The following is a 22096-nucleotide window of genomic DNA, read 5'->3' as shown; positions in this document are numbered from 1 at the left end:
CTGCTGTATTTCTCTGGAGGTGAACATAGGTGTGTACTGGAGTTTTTTGGTCCCAGGTGCATGTTTCTGACTTGCTCTAATGCTTCCCATTTAAAGAACAAGATGGATGTGTTAGGTGGATGAACCCTTCCCATCCTTGAGGTAGAAATGACTCAACTACTTTTCATTGTTTGGAAATACAGATTAAGCTAGAGATGTCTCATTATGAGACAGCTAAGTAGGATTTGGAAATTGAAATTAACACTAAGAATATGCTGAGCTTCTGAAAGTGCCATATTTCAGTTCTATTGCCAGAAGAAACTGTCATCTATAACAAGCAAGCCACTGTTTTATTACTGTTGAAATCTTGAGTCATGGTGCAAATGAAATCAGCATCAAGTTTATCAAGTATAAAGAAACATTAAAAAGATACCTAAAACAATAACAAACTCCCCACCCAACTCTAGAATATATACCACATTTCAGAAGCTAAGATTAAGGCTTCCCCCATTGTGGCTGCTATTACTGCAAATTTGTATTGAAGATTTCATGGACCAGGAAATTATTCTCCATGGCCTAAGAGTGAGGCTTGGTCCTTGAAAGCAACACTGCAAAATATTTCAGCTTCCTTCATGTGTTTCCTCATCCAGAGATCCTTGTGGTGCTGTTCACCCACAACTCCTGAGCAGTTAACATTAAAAAAAGCCCTTTCATGTATATGCTCAAAATCTTCTGGTCTAATGTGCTATCTTCCAGCTGACTGCAGAGCCTACAGAACTAGCACCAGGATATTCCTTCAACAAGGAATGCTGGATACAATGGATGCATCAATGTCATTCACAGGACCAAAGAAGTAGAACAACTGCCACTCCTTGTAAGTCATGCTATGCACACAGAAGGCCTAAAAGGGATTCATTAAGCTCTCTACTTTAAGACTTCAAAAGAGACTTTGCTGTGTATTCCCACATGAAAGCTAGAAAGCTTTGGTGCAATGTGTCCCCATACATAACCAAGAAATGACTTACATCAGTGATTAATCACTTACTCCTTTTATTATGAATTTTCTGCAGCTTCTTTCAAAGCAAACCTGTTCAGAGAAACATGACCGTGGTTGTCTTTGCCCCCAGCAAGGTTTCTTGGTTACCTGAGCACACACTGGCTGAAAGGAGTGGGTTTGAGTCTGCTTTGGCTCATTTTCATCTGAGCTATCCTGTGGAATAACTGGCCACTGTTCTACAACACCAAAGGCTGTTAAAGGAGGGGAAGCACATCTCCATCGCTGGACTTTGAAATTAATCTTTTCATTTTCTTCTTATGCAGATCCTTATGACTGGTGCTTTGAATAAAGCAGAGTATCTACAATCTCTTCAGTGGTGTAACTTTATTTGAACTCTGGTGCATTTTGAAAAAGTCAGTCTGTGAGCTGCACAGTAAAGAAATATTTTCAAGTACATCTTCAAGCAGCAGAGATAGAAACCTCTCATTTTACGGAGATACCATGTTGTCACAACTGCAGCCATTTTATAATGTAATAATTTTTCTTTCCAACCCTAAGTAATGATACTCCATTCTTCAGAATATGATGTCCGAGAATAAGAATAGTCTCAGGATCAGTTACACGATTCCCATTTATTGAAACACCTCCATCTGTAATTTTCCGGTACCTGAAAAACAAAACAGAAACAAGTATTAATTGCAAGAGAAAGCTGTTTATTAAGAACTGAAAGTTCACTTAGGGTTTGTTTGTTGTTTTTGGTTTTGGGGGGTTGGTTTTTTGTTTTGTTTTTTTTTTTTTTGGTTGGATGCGTAATTGAATACTTTTTAATACTCCTGCAATTCACTTTCAGTCCAGGTCAACAGTGACTGAAATTAACCTTAGCCACTACTACTCCAGTACTGTTTTCAGTATTACCCACGAGCACAGGTGTGAACTTACCCACTAGGTCCATCTGGAATGGCATTTGCTTTGCGGCACAAGTCAAGGACAGTCATCCCAGGTTCAAGCATCAATTCAGCAGAAGTAGCTTGTCTGAAAAGTTCCTGTAACTCTTGGTCAGACATTTCTTCCAGTGCCTCCACATTGCTGTAATAAAGGGCCTTAGTGCACCTGTGAGAAAGAACAAAGAGCATTCAAAATATAGAGCCAGTCTTCTCTTCACACAAAGTGCTACTCAATTCGCCAGATTCCCCTCCCCAGTTTCTTTTCACAGTCCACAAACTAACAGAAATACTTTAAATACCACCCCTATTTTTACTGTACCCTACTGCCCTGCAATTTTCAGTGTATTTTAAAGTCTACAGGATTATTACATTTTTCTCTTCTAACATCGAAGCAACAACTTAATAGATTAAAATAGTCCCTGAAAAGCTATGGAGAATTACCATAGAATAAATCTGAAGCAAAACTGCTTGAAAAATCAAATTTTACCTCTTAGCAGATTCCAACCCTTCTTTACCATGGACGAGCTTAGTTACTTCTGCAGCCAGTCGTTTCTGAGGACCCCATTTCTCAGGTTCTTTAGCATGCATTTCCATGATGTGGGTAATCTCCTCAAGAGGAAGGAAGGTGAATAGTTTCAGGTATCTATGAGCAGGGAAAAAATATTTTATCTATATAGCCATATTACAGATTTCCTGCCTTTGTCATTCAAACTTCAGGAACTGCACTAAAATGATTTTTAGTCAATTTAAGAAATACATACTAGGATGCTCTGTCCTTTCAATCAAATCTTTAAAACTCACATTTTACTTAATATTCTGCCTAGGGTAAACTCTTCAAGCATAAGATAGTGTCAGATGCTTTTATGAAGCTTGTAATCCAATCAAAAATTTAGTTTCCTCTTGAAACTTTTACAGGATTTATTGAAACATTTTATTGTGTCAAGTAACAGGGTTGTGTATTTATCTTAGGTGATCCACAATATGCTAATGCAAAATCCCACTGCCAGTCATGGGACAGAAGCATACTTGTGTTGGCAAGTATTTCATCAGGAAGATTATTTAGGATAATCAAGAATTTAAAGATGTATCCCTAAGCTTACTCTTTACAACAAAGTCCATTTTTATGAGGTTTCTGTCCCATGCAGTGTATTAAAAGATACCCTTACCAGTGAAAAGCCTGAATGGCTGAAATATTTTAGTGTTAAGTACCCACATACCCTTCTTTTCAGTCTGAAAGGTGTTGGGGATCAGAACATGGACTTGAATTATCAGGGGATAAACCTTTGAGAGAGGCAAGTTATGAGTTAGATCCCTGTATGAGAAGGAAGTAGCTCAGATTTCACAGTGCTGTTGATGCTTAAAGTAAAACAGATTTAGAAAAGAACATAGAGCAACTCATTAAAATTGATGTAGTAATGTAGTGTACTGAAAAAAACTGTAATGCTACAGTACTGAAACTAATATGCAACGTAAGAGAGTCAACCCACTGGCAGAACAATATGCATTATGCTTCACTCCTTTGTCATCCACCTTCTAATTTTCTGGTGCTTATTTCAGCATACGGAAGTTCCACTATCCTGTCTACTTAGGAACCAGTCATGCCTGTTAATTTCGTGAACAGTTATAATTAACACATACTTCTACATGGAGCTTGTGTTTCACATAATTGCACATAAATGAAGCCGTAACAGTGAACAGTTAGAATCGGGTTTTATAAACAATGACAAAAAGCAAGATGGAGAAAAACTTACTTTTCAACTATGTTATCTTGCTGTCTAACAAAAAACTGATACAGCTCAAATGGAGAAGTCTTATCTCTGTTCAGCCAAACTGCATTTCCAGCAGTCTTTCCCAGTTTATCGCCAGTAGTACTGGTAATAAGAGGTACAGTAATTCCAAACACATCTGTTCCTGTCATCCTGAAAAAGAAGAGTCACTGCGTGTTAAAAAAAAATAATTATCTTGGTAAAGCTGACTAAAATACAAGCATTCTGGAAGATCCTATCCTTGATATAAAGGTGAAGGTGATAGGCAAAAGATGCCAGAACACTGCTCCGTGAAGAGGGCTTTAGATAAAAAATCAGCACCCTAAGTTTTTAAGTTCTTTTGTATGCATCAAAGACATTTATATACTTTAAGTAGCTTATATGTTATATACCACAACTGCCTCTACTTTGGTGTGATTACATCAGGATGTGTGTGCTGGCAGACTTATCTCCATTTTGTCCCATGCTTCAGTGTGTTTGATTTCGGTTCTTGGATTCATTAATACAAGAACTTATTTTTCTTAATAATTTATATAAGCCTGGTCAAAATGTATGTATATACCGAGTTTATGGTCAGGGCAATTAACTGCTCCTCTCAAATCACAGAGATTTGTCTGTGGCCAAATCTCTTAGCATCGACTTCTGCTCCTGGTGGTTTAGAGACTGTCAGCACCAAGTCACACAGCATTCTGTCATGGAATCACAGAATTGGGTGAGGTTGGACAAGACCTCCGAGATCATCGAGTCCAACCTGTGACCGAACATCACCATGACATCTAGAGCATGGCACTAAGTGCCATGTGCGCTCTTTCCTTACACACCAACAAGGTGTGTAAGCGATTCCATCCCCTCCCTGGCCAGTCCATTCCATCGCTGCCCTTCTCCGGACTTGCTCCAGCCCCTCAATGTCCTTCTGAATTGAGGGGTCCAGGACTGGACACAGAGCTCGAGGTGCGGCCTCACCATGCCCAGTACAGGGTGACAATGACAACCCCTGTCCTGCTGGCCACACTAATGCTGACATAGGTTACCCGATACCCGGACCCTGAGCATCACCTTCCCCCCGCGCTCCCGCGTACTTGGTGACGAGCTCGTATCCAGACATGATGTTTCCCATCTGGTCGTGGCCGCCCAGCTGGATGCGGCAGCCGTGGTGCTGGTGGAGGTGCAGGAAGTCGTACGCTTGCAGCGCGGGGTACAGGAATTCGGCCAGGCTCATTCCCTCGGCACTGCGGAGCCGCGCCTGGCAGCTCTGCCGGCTCAGCAGCGTGCCCATGCGGAGGCGCCCGCCCGCGCCGCCGAGGAAGCGGAGCAATGGCTCTCGCCCGAGCCAGCGGGCGTTGTCCAGCAGCGCGGCGCGGCCGAGCCGCCCGGCTCCCGGCTCCCAGAACAGCTCCCGGTGGTTCCCGAACAGCCGCTCCAGCCCCGCCCGCAGCGCCCGCGCCTGCGCGCGCACCTGCCCCGCCGGCAGCGGCTCCCGTGCGCGCTCCCGCCCGCTGGGATCCCCGAGCCGCGCCGTGGCTCCGCCCACCACGGCGATTACGTCGTGGCCCGCGCGCTGGAAGTGCAGCAGCGCCATGACGGGCAGCAGGTGCCCCACGTGCAGCGAATCCGCCGTGGGGTCGAACCCGCAGTAGGCGGCCAGCGGCGGCCGGCCCGGCTCCAGCAGCGCCGGCAGCTGCTCCTCCGCGCTCTGCGCCGGGAACACCTCCTGAAAGAGTCCTCGCTCGCACTGCGCCGCCAGCAGCCCCGCCGCGCCCCGCGCCCGCCGCGCCTGCTCGTGGGCCTGGCGGCGGGGCGGCGGCGGGAGCGGGGCCCGGCGCAGGACCCACAGCCCCACCGCCCGCCCGCAGCGCCGGCACAGCGCGGACGCCGCCATCGCGCGCGGGGCACGCCGGGACCGCCGCGGCGGGCGGGGCCGCTGCGCTGGGGCCGCCCCGGAACCGGGAGCCGGCGTGGGATGAGCGGGAGGTCTGCTCGGGAGGAACTGGGAGGGGGCGCGGGGTATTGAGGACGGCCTGAACGGCAGGACTGCGGTCATGCTTTGCGCTGGCTGGTGGTTCTTTTCCGCGACATTAAAAGATGCGACAAAGCCGGCGCGTGTTGGCTCCTCCTCCGCTGCTCTCTTCTCCACCCGGAATACCGGGATTTCAAGTGCTGTCAGGCGCTGGAAATCAGCCCTTCAGCTGGTAGTAAGGCACCTGGCAGAGCGGGTACTACGTGCCTGAGTTAGTCTAGAATTTATTAGCTATGTTTCCAGAATGCATAAGCTATATTACTAGAATGTGTTAGCTATATTACTAGACATTTTTAGCTATGTAACATGTCTGGAATGCTTGGGAAAAGGCGACTCAAACTATAGATAGGGTTGTGTAGCTGTAGGCACGTGGGTGATAAAAGGAAGACTGAGGAAACATGAGCCCTCTGCGAGGGAATGGAACAGCTGGGATATGGAGAACGCTGAGGTGTGCAATGATTTTTTTGCCTCAGTCTTCACTGGCAAGTGTGACAATTGATAAAAGATTCGTGTTAATCACAAAAGCATTGGGGTTTGCATAAACCAGAATACTAAACTCTGAAGTGAAGCATGGACACTAGATAAAGGAAATTATATGATTAAATAATTCTGTTTAAAATCACCTTGTTATGTTATGTTGTATTATTACATTATGTTATATTATGTTATGTTTTTCAAATAAGTTGTATCGGCTACCAGCTTGCAAAATCGGACTTCCCAAAAAGCCCTTCCTGCCTTTGTCTGATCAATACTGCCTATCCCAAAAACCAGGCTCCGAGAACTTCTCTGGTGGTCATCTACAAAGACCAGACCTCTAAAACTTCCCTGGTGGTCATCTACAAGGACCGGATGGCTATCTGTGACTGATTATCACCCAAAGGCTTTGTGAATTTGTGTACGAGAACCCACAGTATAAGAAGAGGCTGCAAACCAAGGTTCGGTGGAGCGTGGAGTGGGCGGTGATCCCTCGCGTTCCCCAGCGCGCTGCTTGCTCTTTCTATATCAAATAAAGCAATCTAAAATTTTGCTGAATATCGAGACTTTTGTCTCTCATTTATAACACAAGTGTTCCAAGCAGCAGAGTTGCAGAAGGAAAGGTAAGGATGAGGAGAATGAACCACCTGCTGTAGGAGAAGATGAGGTTTGAATCCTTCTAAGGAGCCTGCAGGTGCAGAAATCCATAGGACATAATGAAATGAGTCCATGTTGTCAGGAAAATTAATCCAGAAACACCAGAGGTTTATGTCCAAAAAGGAGACAGAGGAGTCCTTTTTGCTTTATTCGAATAAAGGGAGAGGCCGTGGGACATTCCCCTGGGATCTCTCAAATTTTCGGAGGACGCAGCCTCCTTTTTATCCTATTTTCCCGGCCGCATTTCCCTCTCTCTTTCCCCATTGGCTGAGGTACTTGAGAGGCACAGACTTCCCGGAACGCCTGATACTGAAATTCCCCTCTAATGTATAACCCTCCCTTTTAATTTTTAATTCTTATAGAATTCATAGTTTTCCCCCCGTTGCTTCTTTCATCTTTCGATATCCAATTTCTTTTATCAGCAGCCCTACAGTTTGTTTGTAAAGGCAAATATCTCTTTCCATTCATCAATCAGTGGAATCCATCCCATTGTTTCTTTTATCTCTCAGTGCTAGCCTTATCTACAGGCTGATCCACAACTCATTTGTAAAGACAAATTCAACATTCCTCTCAATGTGATCTGAGGGGACTGGTGGATGAAACATCTAAGCCACTTTCCATCATATTTGGGGAGCTGTGGCAGTCTGGTGAGGTTCCCACTGACTGGAAAAGGGGCTCAGTTGGTCAGAGCATGGTGCTAAAAACCTTCTTACCTTTGAGACAATGACAAGCACTTCATAGATATGGCCAAAATCTTTGCCATTCTGTGTTAGAATTAATATGTAGAGGTTATAATACAGTGAGAAGATCAATAAAAGGAAATACTCTTCAGACTTAGAGAAGGTTAGATTATTAAGTCTCCAAATAATCCAAGAAGAGAGTATCTAGTTCTGATGCACTAGATCCCAAAAAATAACCATTATCTTGTAGAGGGCCTGGTAATGTTCTCCATGCACCACTTTCACACACAGCTGAAATTCCTATTCTCTAGCACATTTAAGTGCTAGCAAAAACAATTACTATGGCAAGTTTTTACTTGGAGCAAATGGTTCAATTGCTTTGTGCTGGAAGGGGCCACTGACTTCAGATAATCCCTTGCTCTTTCTTCCCTTGTTGGCTCACAACAACCCCCTGCAATGCTACAGGCTGGGCGAAGAGTGATTAGAAAGCTGCCTGGGGAAAATCAGCCTGGGGGTGCTGTTTGAGGATGGCTGAACGTGAGCCAGCAGTGGGCCCAGGTAGCCAAGAAGGCCAATGGCACCTGGCGTATGTCAGCAATAGTGGGGCCAGCAGGACCAGGGCAGTGATTGTCCCTCTACTCAGCACTGGTGAGGCCACACCTCAAATCCTATGTCCAATTTTGGGCCCTTCATGACACAAGACAATGAGATCTGCTGGGGCATGTCCAGAGAAGAGTGATGGAGCTGGTGAAGGACCAGAAGTTTACTTCTTTGAAATCTCTGAGATCCTGTGTTATGTTTGCATCCCTCTCTTTGCAATGAACCGTTTAATTTTGTTACAGAGCTACGTTTTGCCATTTTGTTCTTTATTCATGTTTTCTGTACTTCTGCTTTCATTTCACAGGGATAGTCTGTGGCTGCTGGCATGGTGAACCACCATAAAGCTCCGCAACAGCAACATGAGCTTTAGAATCCACCTCCCCCAGCCCCTCTCTGGTAAATTCCTTGGTACTGAGATAATTGATGGTAAATGCTCTGCTTGCTCCCACTCCTTTCCAGAAGCACACCTCATACCAATACACTCTTTTCTTATTATTGCTTATTCTGTACTATAAGGGTTTTATTTCTTTATGAGGCCTAGGGGTAGGAAAAGCGCTTGTGTTGAATGTACATCTAAGAAGTAGTCATGCTTGACTCTGTGGTGTCTGCAGGCAAGAGGGTGATTATTATTTTCTGCAGTCCTTAATCCCCCTGCAGCTTTTATCTCTCAGATTAATCAGAGCATTTGAACGAGTAGTTTTCCTTTTCCTTTGATGTGGCTTGTCATCCTCCCATTTATTTGATTTCATTTGCTCTTATTTTTCAGAATATCTTTTTGTTTTCTTCTTTTTATCTTGTCATCTTTTTCAGCTGAAGAGTAACTAGTTCCCTGTTTCCTCATCTCTTTCCACCTAGGGGTATTTGGTGCTTATGTGTTCCTTTCTACTATTTCTCTTTTGTAATTGGTTGTTTAATTTTGTTTCTTTTCCATGGACCTCTTATTATGTCCTCTGACAGGTGCATAGCTGTGTTTAATTGGTCTTTGTACCTTATTGATCTTGTTTCAGATTTTAAATTTATGTCCATCTTTTAAATATCAGACCAATTAATATGGACTATGCTTTCATATTTTTCCATGTTAAATCATTTTGCTGATTTTACCATGACCCAAGGGTTTGCAGACTATGTGCTGACAGCTGCTTTTGTCCTTCACTTTAGACTCCATAGAATTTAATTTCAATACTGGATTTTTCTAATACAACCCCAAACCCAGAATCAACCATGAAAATCCTCTTTATTTTTAAAATATTGTTGTGAGAATGTTATTATTTGTGTCTTGTTAGCTTTCAGAAATTATTATTTTTTACACAGCTTTTTCAGAGATGATAGTATCCTAAATCCAGTATCTCTGCATTCTCCACAAACAGTCATGCATAGACTTAATTTTCAAATCAGATGAAAGTCTTGGGAAGAAAGTTCTGCATCTCCCATGAAATTTAAATAATTACACAATGTGTATAGGCACATGGTGTCTTTCCCCCAAAGCTTACAGGTTGGTATCACTCACTAACAAAGTATTTGCGTGTGAGAAACTGAGAAAACTTTCATGACTATTTTGCCACCCTGCCATACTGTAATGGTCAAATGATTTGTTCTGAGAACCAATCACTTAAGAGATTGGGGCAAAGCCAAGGGTGATCTCTCTTGGCTGTATAATGGGATACCAGTGATGTAACCAGGGAAAGTAGGAAGTGTTCAGGACTAAATCCCATTAGGAGACAGGCTAAGCCTAATTAGAGGAAATGTGGATGCAGTTAGAGATGATTTAGGTGCTTAGTCTTTCCATTATAAGTCATCAATCTTTATGTGTGATTGTCTTCCTATAAATCATGAAGCAATTAATTTTGACCTTGTAGGCAAATGATTTTTGCAGGCATTTTGAAAGCATTTGCACACAAGAAATCCAGAACTGATAGTAAAGGCTTAGCTTCCATTATGATAAACAAAATAGTCATGAAAGGATCATTATTTTCATGGCAATGTACTTGGAAAAATAACACAGATTAGAACAAGAAGTAACAAGAGATAATGAAAATAAGAATGTTTCTTGTTCCAATTCAGAACAGAAGGATGTTGAAGATGAATCCTTTATCCTGGCTGCCTCACCTCTGGATGATGCTGATGGAAAGGAGAAAACCATTCTGCTTTCAGAAAGTATAAAAGTAAATATGAAAGTTGAAACTCCCTCTGCTTGCCAGTGCAGGTGTATAAATTTCCAGGTGGTTTGAAGGAAATTACTTGGAGAGTTCAGGGAACTGCTATATGAAATTAAAGTAAATATAAAATGCTGACTGGTATGAAAGGCCTGGGTGGAGCCTGGGGAGCAGCCACACAGTTCTCTGATGTCTTAGGTTGCAACACAGGATGTGACCAAAAGTATGTATTCTATCACCATCTGTGGAAATCAGCAGGGGCAGTGATCCTTATCTCTGTGGGAGATATTCTCTGCTAATGGGCCATCTGATACATCCAGGTGGGGCACTCATCCTTATCTTTTCCACAACCCATCCTTCCTCCAGGAAGATATCATCTGTTAATGGGCCATTGGGTCCTACTGTATGACTGATAAAATTACATCATCCCATTAGGAAATGCTCCAGCCAGCTGAAGGAGCCAAACCTTTTTAACTAGATAAAAACTAAGATGTGGAACACCAAGGCAGCCTTTTTACACTGGATTCCAGAGGGAAAAAAAGGACCTTTCCACACCATCACTGGATCTTCAGAGGAAAACTGCACCCCTCTACAGGAGCACTGCTTCAACTGAACCACATCTGTCATCCAGGAGGACTGCAGTCACCATTTAATGGGACTGCTACCAACACCCTGACTGACAGGGTGTCAGGTTGTATTCTCTGTCAGTGGTTTTGGGTTTGTTCTTTGTAATGCTGTATTTCTATTTTAATTTTTCTTGTAAAGAACTGTTATTCCTATTTCCATATCTTTGCCTGAGAGCCCCTTAATTTCAGAATTATAATAATTTGGAGAGAGGGGGTTTACATTCTCCATTTTAAAAAGAGGCTCCTGCCTTTCAAATCAAGACATCTGGGCAGTAGTTGATGTCACTTCCAGTGGTAGGCACACCTGCACTTGTATTTTCCTCCTTGTTCTTCACTGAGCCCATGGCTCTTTTGCCCTCATATTCAAGTAGATGCAGACATAATCACAGTCAACCCTTAGATTATTGTATGATCTAATTCTCAAAGAAAGGTAACATTTCCTATAAACCACAACTCTCTATGTCCATTGAATATCAAATCACCCAGGGGCCTTGGAAACGATTAAAAAAGATTCCCAGACAGGTTACTAACTGGAATAATTTTGAAGTCACTTATTAGTGGCACCGTTGTCTTTTGTGTCCTGCCAGGCTGAGGGAGCTGACACATCTTGCATGAGGTATTCGCTTAAGTTTCCACTTCATGCCTGAGTTTTCACCCAGTATTTGATTCATATTGTTCCTTCAGAGAAGATCCTCATTCCAATGCAAAGTATCATTATTAAATGTAACTCAGTTTAAAACTCTGTTTCAGTTTATGCCAGCATTTTCCTCCTTCTTATGCAATAGAAGGAATTTCTGATCCGCTCTCCTGGTAGTGAAGCCAAGTTATACGTGCATCAGCCACGAGGTGGCAATACAAGGACTTGATACGCTGAATTTTGGTGGTCTTCATAGCATTCACACCGGGTAAGCTTTGGGGTATTAGCTAAGAAAATATATTTACAGTATTTCTGCAGAGTTTGGCTTTATCTGCCAGTGCATAATACGTACTCCACATCTGCATAATTGACTTCATGCAAAAGCCAAGGGAGACTAAGCTGATTTTCTGGATCAATGATTGAAGCCTTTTATGTGGCTAATAATTGATATCTTTATTTAAGTGGCTTGGTGTGGATGAGAGATGTTATGCAAGGAACTCAGCTGCCATTAAAAGCAAAATATCTTAAGGAAGGGGATGCACTGGTAACAGTTACCTACAGTTAGTGGTAACAGTAATATACACCTGTCCCACTGTGAGTTTTATCAGCTTTAACTTCTGACCTTCATGAAGGCCAAGGAAACCTGAACACCTTACATGTGTGGAATTCCCAGATGTGATTGTTTGACAACATTAAAATCTGCCTTTTAATCCAGGTTTTTGATTCACTTCTCAGCATGGCTGATGCTTGTTTTTCTGCCTTATAAGAGCATTCAACACTGGTGTTAGGTGGAAATAGTTAATTTCCAGTCTTTTTCATCCTTTGTTTCATTTTCAGGCATTAGGGAAAGTAATAATATCCTGTACTTTCAAGGACTAGTTTTCCACCCACTGTAATGGAGAAAGTATTTTAAGACATTTTCTATTTTGACATTAGCTCTTTCAGTAGCAGTCAGTGCTACAGCTTTTCAGAAGGTGGAGTTCTCTGTTTTCTCCTTCAGACTAAAAAGCTTCTAGCATAAGAAATGGATTGCAGACTTGACAGATGTCTCATGTCACTATATTCACCACAGTGTTTATTTGAACATAGAGAAATTACAGATGTGCATTTTGTTATTTCACATGAATGTACCAACAGCCTGCTATTTTTTCCTGACATGGAAACAGTTTTCTTCTGAGTACTTTATGGGAAATCTTACTTTCCATCAGACAATGCACTGTGAAGTCTGTTAGCAAATATGTCTTCCCCGTACATGTAAGTTTGTGGTTTAATAAATAAATAGCAATGTAAGGAAAGGAACAGAGTAGGAAGCCTTGAAAGAGTAAATAACTTTGAGACGGGAACTTCCCTAAGAAAGATTTGAGACACAATTCTACCTGTGAGTTGGGTGTTTAGTCTGTCAGAAGTGCTGTGGAAGAGGTGCTGGGACTGCCTTGCATTTCAAATAACACAAAGCTCTTCTGCACAGCCAATGATGGCCCCTCTCAGTTTCGATACTTTGCTGGACCAGGGGCACTGGCACACGTGTGCCCTTGTCCCCCCAGAATTCAAGATTCACAGCTATTAAAGCTTGAAGAAAACTGATTTGACTGATTTACCCTCTGCACCATGATGACCACGGGATTTAACAGTTGACAGAAATTGCAGAAAGGGAGACCTGTATTTGGCAGGAACAGATACACCACAGACCAGGTGCCTTTCAAAAGGCTCTCTAACCCTATCTCTTAACATCAAGCGGCCTGCTTAGACAGTTGATAAATAAACTTTTTCTTTAAAGCTGATAACGACAGATTTCTCCTGAGAAAACATGCAGGATCCCCAAAGCCTCTTCTCTTTCTTGAGGTTGTTTGCATGCACGTTTCAGCTTTCTTGCTCAGATACTGCACAGCCTCAGGCCACGCTCTTGGCAGGTTACATAAGAAAAACCTTTGAGAATCTGGCTGGCAGTTGAAGAAATGTGAGCTTTGGGATGTGATGATTGAGGAACTGGATGGCTACTGCTTTTCCCTTGCAGCTTTCTCCAGTTATAATCACCAGCTTGTGGGCAAGATGCTGGGCCTAGAGCCCAATGGGAGCCATTTTTCAGGGATAACAGGTAACTGGTTGTACCAGCAGAAGGATAACTCGGCTCAGTATTGAGTTGATAGGATAGTATTTCTGTCCACTTAAGTTGTTCTGTGGTGTCAAATGATGAAGGCATTTTCACACTTTTATCAATCCATGGGTTTTGGACATTACCCTGACAACTATGTACAGAAGAGCATGTGCCTTTGGGAAGGGAGAATTTGAAAGGGAAAAGCAGAACAGAATGTGACCACTAACCTGAAAGTACAGTGCTAAAGAGAGAGACTACACACCATATATTTTTTTTCCAGTAAAACAAATTATGACAGCACTGTGTCTGCTCTTATCATGTAGTTTTTTTTTCTTGTGTTTAGCCTGAAATGGATACTGAGCATTTGTTGTGTTGGTCATTTCTGATTCAAGCTGTTTAGTATATATTTTAGCCAAAGAGAAGGAACCTGATGACCACTTAAGCAAGACATGAAACGATGTTCCCTGGCATAGACAACACTGTCAGCGTTCATTCTGGGTTGGTGGTAATTTTCCATATATATAGCTCCTTTTGGGAAAGGGAATTAAATCTTGAAATCAGAGAATAAAGTCTAAGAAACACTCCAGAAAGGAGATATGATACATGAAAATGAAATTTATAAAAAACCAGAAAATTTGGAAATGGAGTGACTACAACCAAATGGACTAGGATGGAATAAGGGCCCATAAAGTGGACCTAAACTTTGCAAATTTAATCCAATTAAAATTCCAACATTGGGAAATAAGGAATAAGGAAAGGTATTGCAGTTGTCAAGACGGACACAACTGGCACCATCACCAGTCCCCTATTAGAAACTTCTCACATCTTCTCTCAGGCAGCTCCACATGGCACTGACTCCTTCCCTCTGCAGAAGTTTCCTTCTTCATGACTGCCTAAACCCCAACCTGTCCCTTACCTAGCCACCCAACTCTGTCACTCACACAGCATATTCTTACCTTGTCTGTCTCTTGCACGACTGTATGTCCCTTCCTCCTCACAACATAGCCAGAAGCCCCCATCTCAAACTGCAGCAGACTCTGAATCTCAAAGTTCAACTGCAACCCACTCTCACTAGCTAGCCCACTCTTTTATAACACCCAACTTCATTGGGCAGGCAAGGCTGTTTCCACTTCTCGGCAATGAGGAAAATTGCCTTCTGCACTATCCTTACAAACTACAAACTTACTTACAAAGAATGAAGAGAAGACTTCCTTTTGAGTGAGAAGAAAGTTTCCTTCATTCAGGAGAGGGAAAGAAATCCTATTATTTGAATGAGGGTTATTTGGGCAAGTTTCGGTCCAGTTCCCTGCACTTTTTGTCATCCCATTCACTTTTAGTGTTTTCACTTGGTTTCGGAATTTCTCCTTTTTTCTTTTAGCATTTCATTTCTTTTGCAATTTTCAACACTATTTGTTTACTTTTCTTCCATGATTTCAGGATTTTATTTGGAGTAATTTTTTCAAGTTATGCTCCTTTAAACTGCCCCTCATTTCATCCAAGTATATTTTGTTATATTTACTTGAGTTCCTTATTTTCTAGGTTTTTTTCTATTGAATTTTTTTTTTTTCATATCTCCTTTCCAGCGTGTTTATTAGACTTCGTCCTCTGATTTCAAGATTTCCTGAAAGGAAATCCTTCCTTTCATGAAAGAGAAGTAAATCTTGTGAATTCAGGATTATTTGGGAAAGCTTTGGTCCATTTCCCTGCACTTGTTGTCATCCCATTAATTTTTAGTGTTTTCACTTGGTTTTGGAATTTTCCCTTTTTTTTAGCCTTTCATTTCCTTAGAGTCTTCTCCTCACTCTTTGTTTACCTTTCTTCCCCGATTTCAGCATTTTAATTGGATTAAATTTGCAAATTTCCCCAGCATGTCATAGACTTCTTCACATACATGATTAGGCAAGCTGCAAATACCAATAAAAGATAGAGAAAAATGTTTGTTTTTCATAATAGAGGGGGATTACCAACTGGAATTCTTTACAGATCAATGTTAAGATCAGTACTGTTTGAAATACCTATAAGCTATGTGGGCAAGTAGTTAGTTAGTGAATAGTTGTTGAGGAGGGATGTTATCAGCTCCCAATGACATTTCAGGGTGCTCCAACCTAATCACGTTTAGATATTTGCTGTGCATTGAGGTGCTATCATATCTCACATAGAGTTATCAGGCTACATGGAATTCAGGAGGAAGAGAAACCTTAAAATTAATGTTTCTTCTAGGTTTGTAAGAAAAAAAAATCTTTTTTTTTTTTTTTTCTAAAGCAGCGTTCACTAAGAGAAAATACATTTGTTCCTTCTGATACCAGAAATGCTTTGTTACAAGACCCATTTTCAAACAGGGAGAATAATGTTGACCTGTGCCCAAACATATTTGTAGTTTAAATACAAAGTAAAGCAGTAGTTGGTACAAGCAGCCATTGAATATGAAGAAACAAGGCCTCACTGCCCTGCCACACCTGCCTTGGAGTCTCCCCACCTTTTCCAAGGTCCAGGACCCTGTTACAGCTCAGCCCAGGACACCTATCCTGGCTACTTTATAGGGGTAGCCCTGCCTGGCCTTTTGCTGCTCCTTTGGCCTCCTGTTTTGCTCCCTGCTCCTGGCTCACCCCTTGATGTACCCAGTGTGGCAGAGGTCTGTTGGATGGGGGTTGCCCTCAGCTCCCTGCCTATCCCCTCTCATGGGGCAGCCTAATGTGGCACTACAGGGTTATATCTAGGCAAGGCAGGTCTGTCAGTGAAACAGAGAATGTCTGGGGATGCCAGGTGTCTCAGAAGGGTGGGCTTTGTTTTCTGTCTGTCCTGAAAAGTGCCTACCTTCGCCTGCAGCTCTCAGCATAAGCTTGTTCCTAAATCTCACCCCTCACCCTTAAGAGGCAGCTATTAGTCCCCTGCCTGCAGCTGTCCACAAGGTCAGCTGCATTTTTCCTGGGGCTATTAACACTGTAAGGACACGTCAGCACTCCTGTGTGACACTGGTAAAAATGGATAGCTCAGAGTCTTGAAGTTTATAAGAAGCAGTGGCTTTTGCTGGCTATGAGCTTCAGGGAGAGTCTGGGTGAAGTATCTGTAGCCCAGAAGTGTTTTAGCTGTGAAATTACAATGTTGGGCAGGCCAGACCAGCAGAGACGGAAGAGCAGCCTGAAATACCAGCTTCTCCATGGTGATTCAATCCATGCTAGGAGTGAACTGGACGCAGTGTCTGCTAAAGACTGTTAGATCAGCCTAATGCTCATTGTCATTACCAGCTGAAAGTATGTCTGTGGTCTCCAGAGATGTTGCCCCATTACTTGCCTTCCCTTTGCCAATCCATCCCTGTGCATCAGCTGCAGGCTGGGTGATGTCCATGGAAATTGAAGCTGCTCAGTCGTGATTTCAGTAATGGAGACTTAGAAATTTCCTCAACCTGTTGAAATGGACCTGGCAATGGTCAGTCTTCCTTATTTCTGTGAGACTCCAGTGACCTGAAAACCAGGCAAACAATGGCCCTGTACATCCCTGTCTACAATTGCTTAATTATCCTTACAAAGAATGAGAGTGAGGGTTCCTCAGTGCTATGTGTATCTTAGCATTATGGCTAACTGTGGGATATTGTTAGCTGTTTACATTGGTTAATGTTAAACAAGACAAGCTATTCCAGAGCCCTGGATAACTCCTGGCTGCCAAATAGAAGGGAAGAAGTCCAGGTGCAGCTGTGTAAGCACTTTAAATTTGTGTGTGTGTGTGTGAACCTGAAATAACCCTGAGGAATTCATTACTCAATTTTTGTCATGGGCACACAAACACATTTTCTATAAAAAGCAGTTTTGTTAACATAGTGGGTAAAGGAGCCTCTTGCATGTGTGGCCTTGGTGTTGTATTTATGTACAACCAGTGGATCATTATTAACATTTATTAGGGTTAACCATGATTGCTATGTAACCCATGATTATGTAAGAGGTTATACCTCTACACACATGTATGGGATTAATTTTAAAGTGTATATAGGAATAATGTGTATATATATGTATATATGCATATACACGAAGACAGCTCTGTAGTCCTGCAAAAGTTCACAGAAACTCATGTGAAGAAGGAAGAGCAAAGCACAGGGAAGGCACCCTGGCTGTTGCAGACTTTCCCAGCCAGCTAAAACCAATGCAGCTGGCTCTTGCTATCTGTCTTCCACAGAATTAAATCATGGCCTGCTGACATTTGTTTGGTCAAATGCATTTGAGTAAAGAGGAAGAGCAGAAGTAACTTCAGAAGCCAACTTTTTAAAACAAACCAAACCAAAAGACCCAGAAGTGCGGTCCCTACACTAAGCACAGGCAACTTTGGCAGCTTCTTTGATGGTACTTGGAGTGCTACAGAGTGCTCAGTAATCCAGAGCAGCTGCTGGTTACCTCCAAACTATATTGAGACATTTACTAGGGACTATGACAAACATTTTAAGTCCTCCTTTTTACTTTTGTGACTCACTGCATTTGGTTCTTTGGAGCTTTCCACCCTATATCTCCTGTCACAAAAGCCTCTCTTCCCAGCTGCAGCAAATGGAGATGCTCAGAGCCACGTACCCTTCACAAGGTATTGCTTCATCTTGAGCTGTTGACAAGTCCTGGGAATCAGCAAGTTCAGAGCTGGAGAATGAGAAGAGTGCAGAAGAGCCTAGTCAAAAAAGCCTCCAAACCCAACAACATTTAAACCCAAAAAGAAATCTTTCTGTTCACTGTACTCCTTTGCCTGAATGTCTCAGTAAAACAGCATATTTGTCTCAGGGTACAAAAGGTACCCCCTGCTTTCTTCTTGAAGCCCAGTTTCAGTGTTGATGTGAGGGGTGGATAGCAAGGCAGAATCACAAAATACATTGAGAAATGTTCAAGATAAAAAAGATTTAAATGCAGCCATTCAAAAGTAAGCAGTAAAGCCATTAAATGCAATCAGAATTATTAGACTATCAATCAGGTACAAAACTTCAGTGAGACACCAGCTCAAGAAAATGTGCAGCAGCTACAGGGACAAAGTACTTAGAAAGGTGGGAAGTAATTAGCAATGAGTTGTACCTGTTTCCTGTGTGCTACATGATATAGATGTTTTATCACAGTGACATTTCTACTTCATTTATTTTATTTGAAGCAGATAAGTCACTGTATTTTACAGGCAGCAGGTTTTTTTTTCATAAGACAGCAGTTTAACAATTGAAAGCCTTTTTGCACATTTGTACTCCGCTCACTCTCTACAGTTTACATAGAGGTTTCCGTGTCAGCATTTTGAGATTAGTTATTATTTTTATATTTTACGCCTGCCTGGTACGTTATAGTATTGTCCTTTAGTCCTTACCTAAAGGACTATGACCACTATTTGCAAATACTGGCAGGGGGAAAGACCAAGGTGGGGAGGTTTTAGCTTGGGAAATGCAGATGTTGTGTCACCATGTTAGCCATGACCTGTGAAAAGCAGCAGCAGGACAGGTCCAAGATCCCTGGAGAGCCTCCCCAGGGGATTACTGTAGCCCAAGCAATTGCCACTGGTTCAGCGGAGACCCCTCAGGACTTGCTGGAGGCTTCTGCAGCCAGGCAGCTGCTCAGTGGTGCTGGGATGTGGCCACCCTGCTCCTTCCCACCCTGGTAGGAGACTCCTACTCCAGGGCGGCAGTCTTGGGAGGCTGGATGGCCATTTCTAATGGAGACAGAGCCTCAGGCTGTCTTTGGGACTACCACATGCTGCACAAACAGAGGCCCAAGTCACTTTTTAATATATTTGCTTTATTTTTTCTTCTCATAATAGTTGAGTTATACTAGAAATTAATTTACCTTCGGCACCTATAATTTTCACTGTGTTTATAATGGGTTTCCTTTGTGCTCAGCAGCTTGATTTTTGTTTAGTTGTTTAATATTACCTGATCTTTTGCACAGTGATGGGTGATTAATCTTTAGCTTTCATATTTTTAAGCAGTTCCTACAAAGTACGAACTCAAAAGTCTGTACTTCCCATTCTCTCTCAGTAGCCTGGGCACATACTAAGTTTCATTTCTTATTACTTGTGTTAGAGTGAATTAGGGACTATTACTCAAAATTAATTGTTCTTTGATGTCAGTTCAGCATATGAATGGCTAGTTGTAATTATACCAAGTTATAACAGAACTTAGTGCTATTGTGCCTAGTCCAAAGTAATTATGTGTTTCTTTTAAAGAGAATCAAATCAGCAATTTTCCATTTTTTATCAGCTCAATACAGCCATTATGAAAGAATTTTTTTCCTTTGTAGATTTGAGCTAAAAATGCAAGTGACATGTAAATGGCATCGACAGAGGCAGAGGAAAGGTGATCCTTTCTAGTGTGCCATCTCTGATTTCCATTACCCTTCAAAGGGATCAGCCACTGGTGAGTCGCTGCACTTTTGCTTTGGTTCATTTCATTTTTATGAATGTGCTGAGTTCCCAATAAATGTGCCTATTTATCACAGGAAGACACCATCCAGTGTCTCAGTTGCCCTGTGGAGTAACATCACACAGAGCTGTGCACAATTTGGGGTAGGGAGAGAAGGGGAGGACACACATTCTGTTGTCTGTCATTTAAAGACCTTGTGGATGTTCCTGGGGTTGTTTTGATGTTAAATACTGATCCTTTGCCATGCTGGAATGCACAGACACATTCTGCTGGAGCATGTCAAGCCTCTGCATTTAACACAAACATAGGACTTTTTAAATGAGAGGACTAAATACACTCCTGGTGTCAGACCTTAACTTCCAGGGGTTTAGTTGTATAATCTGTAGCTAGCACCCATTTTGTGCTGGATGGAATTTTATATCAGCTGTGTTTACATGCTGCTCCAAGGCTTTATGGAGCTGTAAGGCTCTTCAGCATTTGTGGTTCTGCTGCTGGGCTGCCTGTCTTGCAGGAGTGTGTGTGCATTAGCTCTATTTTTGTTTTAACTATTGGCAGTAAATACACTTCAAGAGCGAAATACATTTTGTCAAGAAGTGCTTTCTCAGGAGAAAAATAATTAGAAAGGTTAATGCAATTCATTCTGTATAAGACTTCAAACTCATTTTCTTGGAGATGTGAAGCAGATGCTTTGTTCACGAAAGTATATTAAATTAGCCCTGGGGTGTGTCCCATTGCTGTTTCTCAGGTACAGCAAAAAAGACAAATGAAATCTATATCAATTTTCAATATTGATGATACAGATGGCTTTTAAGTGTGCACAGTGCCCCGTGCAAACCATCTTTTAACTGTGTGCTTGGTTTCACACAGGCCTTGAGAGACTGAAAACTGGAATTTGTGTATTATTGTATTAAAACGATAGATCTCCTTGTCTGAGCTGTGTAGGAATGTGATTTTAACAGAATGGCAGAGTCAACGCTGGAAGCCCTGACCTGCCAGTCAGCTCCTTGCAATAAATAGATACCAATTTTGGGAACAATTTAGGGGAACCAACAGAGCCAGTGGGTTGCCCCTGCCTGAGAAGGGCCTGCTCTTTTTTTGTGGAGAGGTTTTCAGGACAGGCCGTATGTGCACACTGAATTGTAAAAGGCCTAATGATACTCTTTTTGGGCTTCCATAGTCCTTGTGCTGGGCCATGAGATGCTAAAGTGTCATGGAGGTCAGATCCAGCAGCAGTTTCTCAAAATATTGGCAGGGCAGTACATCAGCTTCTATCAAGTTAGCTCTGGCACACTGACAGTGACACTCCCCTGACACCAATCACATCCATGACTCTCACTCAGTGCCTGCTTGTGCCTATCTGGCTGAAATTTTGGCTATGATTTCACTAGACTTCCTTGCAGGATGTTATAGCCCAGATGTTTCAACCGGAAGAGGCAGAGGCTAGTCCTTAGTGGAAACAACTATATGATTAAGTCAAAGATAGATAAATCTTTTATTGAGCTGCATATAAAACCAGTTTAAGAAGCATTGGTTATGCAGGTCATGTTTCCTCCAGTAATCCAGGTAGGAAATAGATTTTACAGCACAAAAACCTTGTTCAGCTAATGGTGTAAGTGTGCCTTGAACCTGTTGTGACCTCACTGTCTCTGCTAATGTGGGATGTACTGCTGAAGAGATGCATAAAAATGAATAAAATGGGAAATTTAAGTTCTGTAAATTTCCTCCCTTTGAGATTAGTGGCTCCATCAGTCATTTCAGTTACAATAGGTTTGTTATCTCTGGAAATAATTTTTTACTACTGAAATCATTGCCATCCGTCTGCTGGGACTAAGGCAGAAATTTGCAAGGAACAGAGGCAGGTAACTTTGAGGCTAAGATAAGAGAAACTGTTTTTCAAGAAAGCATTTGAGAGGAATTAATGCTGCTTAATGTGTTTCTTCATCGTTGCTAGAGCCAAGATCTCATATATTTTCTCAGGCTGATGGGACAGCAGTATAAAACTTCTGCATTTTATTATCTTGTTCTATATGCTCTAATTTATTACTTCCCCTTTGTCTGGCTAAGCCAAGATTTATGATACAGGTAAAGCTACTTGGCAAAAATACAG

The 22096-nt window shown here is 42.1% G+C and overlaps 1 protein-coding gene across 1 annotated transcript; it reads right to left on the bottom strand.

Moving 5' to 3' along the window:
- Positions 1-1012: 1012 nt before the first annotated feature.
- Positions 1013-5580, bottom strand: YARS2 (tyrosyl-tRNA synthetase 2). Its single transcript, XM_014881581.2, has 5 exons — positions 4766-5580; positions 3672-3839; positions 2408-2563; positions 1916-2086; positions 1013-1643 (listed from the first exon to the last, which is right to left on the bottom strand). The coding sequence occupies exons 1-5, from the start codon at positions 5563-5565 to the stop codon at positions 1484-1486; spliced, it is 1455 nt and encodes a 484-aa protein (XP_014737067.2). The 5' UTR covers positions 5566-5580; the 3' UTR covers positions 1013-1483.
- Positions 5581-22096: the final 16516 nt, after the last annotated feature.

This window comes from Sturnus vulgaris, chromosome 5 (genome assembly GCF_052056855.1).
Source record: "Sturnus vulgaris isolate bStuVul1 chromosome 5, bStuVul1.hap1, whole genome shotgun sequence".
Taxonomy (NCBI): domain Eukaryota; kingdom Metazoa; phylum Chordata; class Aves; order Passeriformes; family Sturnidae; genus Sturnus; species Sturnus vulgaris.
This window is presented reverse-complemented; position numbering and strand designations above follow the sequence as displayed.

Excerpts from the sequence above, each read along its gene's own strand:
- YARS2 (XM_014881581.2), bottom strand. The coding sequence starts at position 5,565 with ATGGCGGCGTCCGCGCTGTGCCGGCGCTGCGGGCGGGCGGTGGGGCTG. Across the intron at positions 2,087-2,407 it reads GGGTTGGAATCTGCTAAGAG|GTGCACTAAGGCCCTTTATT; the intron begins GTAAAATTTGAT and ends TCTTTCTCACAG. Across the intron at positions 1,644-1,915 it reads ATTCCAGATGGACCTAGTGG|GTACCGGAAAATTACAGATG; the intron begins GTAAGTTCACAC and ends TTTGTTTTTCAG.